This window comes from Aquarana catesbeiana, linkage group LG03 (assembly GCF_042186555.1).
Source record: "Aquarana catesbeiana isolate 2022-GZ linkage group LG03, ASM4218655v1, whole genome shotgun sequence".
NCBI lineage: Eukaryota > Metazoa > Chordata > Amphibia > Anura > Ranidae > Aquarana > Aquarana catesbeiana.
In genome coordinates this window covers 681,892,852-681,898,550 of record NC_133326.1, presented here as the reverse complement: position 1 = coordinate 681,898,550, position 5,699 = coordinate 681,892,852, and the positions used below count along the sequence as shown (strand labels likewise).

The 5,699-nt window shown below is 40.8% G+C and overlaps 1 protein-coding gene across 1 annotated transcript; it reads right to left on the bottom strand.

Moving 5' to 3' along the window:
- Window positions 1–3,938: 3,938 nt before the first annotated feature.
- LOC141133526 (vomeronasal type-2 receptor 26-like) lies at window positions 3,939–5,049 on the bottom strand. The gene has a single exon (XM_073622956.1). The coding sequence runs from the start codon at window positions 5,019–5,021 to the stop codon at window positions 4,128–4,130; it is 894 nt and encodes a 297-aa protein (XP_073479057.1). The 5' UTR covers window positions 5,022–5,049; the 3' UTR covers window positions 3,939–4,127.
- Between the last annotated feature and the right edge of the window lie 650 nt (window positions 5,050–5,699).

Below are 5,699 nucleotides of genomic sequence, written 5' to 3'. Positions count from 1 at the left end.
CACTACACGGCACATGTTAAATGTCAGTGTGGACATATGTTGGGATGACAGGAGGTGACCCCAATATATGTTAAATCCAGATCAGCCAATCAAGGAAAGGCCAAGAGGTGCATGTGAAATATGACATTGCTACCCCTCACTTCTCCACTAATATGAGGAATGACATCACTGCTCTACAAATAAAGGGGATGACATCACTGTTCCCAAATATGAGGGTAACATCAGAACATTTGGGTATGTAGTGGGAAGGCCTGGAGGTGATCCCAATAAATACACAAAGCCCAAGTTTCACATCTCTAGCTGGGGTGTCTCCACTCTGCTAGCTCCAGGTGCTCTATGCTGCTCATGGAAACATTGAGAGCTGCTGGGCAGGAGGCAGGGATGGGGCCAGTGAGAGTTTGATTAGTGGCATACCCAGCTATCTAGCACATGTAGCTCCCTCCCTCTACCCGCACCATAATAAACAAAAGATGAGCTGCCAGTAGGGTAGGCTGTCACTGGGGGGTTGCAAAGAAAGTTGTGTGGCCACCTAATTCACTGGCTATCCTCGATGCTCTAGTGATAGCCAGTGCGTTAGGCGGATATGCAGCATTCTCATGCAATCCTGTGACAGCTTTGGGGGAGGTGCTGACCTACACTGTGCAGGAGTCATCCTGCTTCAAAGCTAAACCCTGCTGATCCAAAGGGGCCCGCGCCAACTATGGGGGGGGGCTGGCTGTAACCCTCTATTGGCATTTGAATGCAACTAACTACTGCTAGCTATCACCTACTACCTACTGAGAAATGCAAAAATATTTATGACCAATTCAATATATAATATTTTCAATATGTGTTAATGTTTTAAAGTAAACCTTTACTATCGGAAAATGCTGCTGCTGAGCTCTCCTTATGAAATGCTGCTTTCCTGGATTCCAAGCTGGTCCATTGGTTTGAATGCTGCTGGCTGGGGCTGTGGCTGATCATCGACAAGGCAACCTAAGCAGGAGTCTAGGGCCTGGTGGAGATCCAGGGGGCCCAGCTACAACCCTCAGGGTCCTGCGATAAACAAGGGTGACAGTGCAATCGGGTCAAAGCTGTGCACCTGGCTGTTTCTTCACCAGGGTATTCACTTGTAGGCAGTTGTGTTTATGCCAGTAAAGTCAGTGCAAGTGGGGCTGCTTTACTTTGCCCATTGCAATCATAGAAACATAGAAAAGTGATGGCAGAAAATAGATCAAGTAGTCCATCGAGTCTGCCCGTTTTTTTAACATTTTTTTTGTTTTTTATTTTTATTTATTTATTCTGTTTTGTTAACTTTATTGTCTGAGTATAAATCTATGTTTGTCCCAAAACATGTTTAAAGCCATTTACTGTTGACTGACTTACTACCTCTGCTGGAAGTTTATTCCAAGCATCAACTACCTTTTCAGTAAAATAATACTTTCTAAGATCAGTTTTAAGGTCATGTCCCTGTGTTCTTGATTTTGGTTTCATATTGAAAAAACTGCTCTCCTGAACCCTATGCTCCCCCTTGATGTATTTTAAGGTTTCAATCATGTCTCCCCTTTCCCTTCATTCCTCCAGACTGAACATATTAAATTCCTGAAGTCGCTCTCGGTATGTTTTATCCCTCAGACCTTTAACCATTTTTGCTACCCATCTCTGGACTCGTTCTATCTTCTCAATACCTTTTTGTAAGTGAGGTTTTCAGAATTGGACACTATTAGTATTAGCATTCTACATGAGGTCTCACTAAAGATCTATATAGAGGAATCAGGACCTCTTTCCTCCTGCTGGTGATCCCTCTAGTGATAACTAAAGATCTATATAGAGAAATCAGGACTTCCTTCTTCCTGCTGGTGATCCCTCTAGTGATAACTAAAGATCTATATAAAGAAATCAGGACCTCCTTCTTCCTGCTGGTGATCTATCTAGTGATATAAAGATCTATGTAGAGTAATCGGGACCTCCTTCCTCTTGCTGGTGACCCCTCTAGTGATATAAAGATCTATATAGAGGAATCAGGACCTCTTCCCTCCTGCTGGTGATCCCTCTAGTGATATAAAGATCTATATAAGGGAATCATGAACTCCTTCCTCCTGCTGGTGATCCCTCTAGTGATAACTAAAGATCTATATGGAGAAACCAGGACCTCCTTCTTCCTGCTGGTGATCCCTCTAGTGATATAAAGATCTATATAGAGGAATCGGGACCTCCTTCCTCTTGCTGGTGACCCCTCTAGTGATATAAAGATCTATATAGAGGAATCAGGGCCTCTTTCCTCCTGCTGGTGACCCCTCTAGTGATATAGAGATCCATATAGGGGAATCAGGATCTCCTCATTTTGCAATCATCTCTAATAAGTACCACCAAATCTTTTTCCTCTGTATTGCGGGCCAACACTGTACCCCCAATGTTGTACTCTCTCCAGGGATTATTTTTCCCTAGGTACATTATTTTACATTTAGAATTACTGAACTGCAGTTTCCAATGCTTTGACCAATCTTCCAGCAATGGCAAATCAAGTTCCATGTTACAAACACCTCCAGGGATATCACCCTATTACACACCTTTGTATTATCAGCAAAAAGACATACTTTACCCAAAAAACCTTTAGTTATATCACTTACAAAGTAATTCACAGGGACAGTACAAAGCTGCTACCTTGTCTAGGGCCCCATTTGGCTTTACATAGTATGTAAATTCTAAATGTGTTTTCTGTATGCTTGGCATCATGCCCCCTTGTATACAGGCAAATTATTTTATTTGTGCCTCAGGCGATCTCACACTGCAAATATACATTGGCCCTCAGTAGCATAGTTTAATACAAAAAAGCAATTAGTAAAAATGACATGTAAATGTTGTAATTCTTGATTAGAAGCACCAAAGCACTTCTGTGCATGTAAGAGGACCCAGGTGCCCTTCATTATTTTAGCCTCACAAATGGATTGGGGATTTTGACATCTTCAGAGATATGACCTGCCCACTCTTGTTTCTGACCACCACTACATTGCTCTAATAGTGTCATGGGGGGATAAGGATAAAGTTGCTGGAGTCTTTTAACACATCGATGTGGCCTTACTGCTGTACAATAAAGTATTTGAGTGGATTTTTGCTTGTTGTCCTGAGTTTCAATAATAAAAAATGGAGGATAAATCAGTGAATGATAGCTCACTGGTACTTACAGTTATTATTCTGAATGGAGATCCCCAAACCTTTGAACTGTGAGCTCCATCACTCAAGCTCACTTTTCAGATGTCTTAAGGAATGTAAAGTTATTTTCTGTCTATTTTCTGGCAATATTTATTGGCCTGTTGCTGCTGGAGCAAAAGATATGGCTCTGATGTGAAGTGAGGACGTTATTAGGGGGCTCTGTGCTGGGGGGACTGTGTGATTGGGTGGATCTGTGATGGGGGGGAGCCGTGTGACTGAAGGGTATTGTGATGGGGGATGAGGCTCTTATGTCATAGGTGAACTCTAATGTCATGTGGGGACTCTCATGTAAAGTGGGGCCTCTGATGTGAAGAAAGGACTCTGATATAATGGGGGACATCTGATATGATGGGGTGCCCCTGATGTGAAGGGGGCTGTGGTCTGATGGGGCAACCTCTGATGTGATTAGGGAGCTGTTGATGTGAAGGGAGCTTCTAATGTAAGTAACATTTATCTTGTTTACACTGTTAGAATGGGAGTGGGGGGGGGGGCTCAAGATTTTTCATATTTTTAAAGGGTGCCAGGACTACAAAAGGTTAAAAAACACTGGTTTAGAGTAAGGACCTGTAGGTTGTAAAGGTGCCTTCATGCGGAAGGGTGGTTTTACATGTATTTGCAAATATAAGCAACAAACGCAGATATATAGAAGATATATATATATATATATATATATATATATATATATATATATATATCAGCTTAAAAATGTAAACTAGCAAAATTCAAATACAATTCACACAAATGCAAATGCAACATGTTTTAAAGTTTGGATTGAGTCCCATGGTATATATGCCCTCATATCTTCATCCAGTTATGTCATAGTTGGATTCAGCAATACTTGATGTTTTGGCCCATGATATTAGTAAAGTAAGTAAATATAGATTAACTCAAGAAACCCCCAAGCCATACATATCTCAAAATAGATTTAATCTTTCCTAGCTTGTGTTCATTGTATTCTCTATTCTCTGTTTTCCCAGGAGACACTGTCTGGTGTTCATGTCAGGCCGAAATAATACAATGAAACATTTAGGGAGGAACATACAGATGACGAGAGCCCAAGTAGAGAATATTATAGCAAAGACCTCCATGGCAATGGTGTATTTTCCCCTTGCACTAAGAGAGGCTGGGATAAAGGATACCCAAACACTGAGGAAGGCCAACATGCTGAAAGTGATGAACTTGGTCTCATTGAAACTATCAGGCAGTCTTCTGGCCAAAAAGGCAACAAGGAAGCTGATTGTGGCCAGGAGGCCAAGATAACCAATCATGCACCAAAAGGCAATTGGGGAGCCCTCATTGCACTCCACAATGATAACTCCTGGGTAGATGTCAATGTTAATTTCTTGGAAAGGAGGTGCAAGAGATATCCATGAAGTGCATAAGATGAACTGCAAGAGAGAACATCCGAAGATTATTGTGTAGGACAGTTTAGGTTTTGCTAATTTTAATAGGCTACTTCCTGGTTTTGTGGCAACAAAAGCGATGACCACCATAAGGGTTTTGGCCAAAACACACGAAATGCAAAGAGTAAAAACCATACCAAAGGCAGCCTGTCGAATAAAACACTTTATAGATTGGGGATAGCCAATAAACATCAAAGATGACAGGAAGCAAAAGGAAAGTGACACCAGAAGTAGACAGCTTAGTGTGTAGTTGTTGGCTTTTACAATAGGAGTATTCTTCTTTTTAAGGTAGAGGCCTAAAATGGACAACGGTATTGTGAACGAGGTGATGGAGGAGCCAGTAAGCGTGGCACCAAGTGACTCCTCAAAGGATAGAAATTCAAACGTTTTTGGAAGGCACCTGTCTTTTCCATGATTAGGCCACATATCCCATGGGCATTTGTAGCAGTCAAAAGAATCTAAATGAACATAAAAAGCAAATTGTAAATGTATAATAGACTCAAACCACTCCTACACAAGTTTCCAAACATATGCCATTTTCCAACTATAATTAAAACATCAGAAAATTAGCTTTGTAATTTCTGCATATCCGTATTATTAAAAATGTTAACTTACGGGCATATATATGCTATAGCTATAAACAAATAAAAACAAACATTTTCTGCTTCATTTTCCTCCTTGGTTTCACCACCTTGTTTACCTTGAACAAAATCTCACCTTTCATATGAGATAGATATGTGTCATCACATAGGGTGACACAAAAGTTAGGGGGGGGGGGATTGTAAAAATTATTACGTAGTTACACCATATTGGTGTGGGTCATTTTACACAAAATACAGGATAGGGGGAAAGACCCCAAAACAAGTGGGTACTAAATGTGATTACACAATGATACTACTGTCAAAATCTACTTTGTTATGGACTTCAAAATATGGATAGAGTACAAAAACACAATAAACACCTCCACCCACCATTAAAAGTGACAATGTTGTCAATACTAAAATAAGCAATAGAGTCCAGACTCAGCTGACTATAAGGCCACCATAGCTCAAAACCCACCAACAATATTCCCAGGCTCATAATGGAGCATAAGAGAGAATGTCA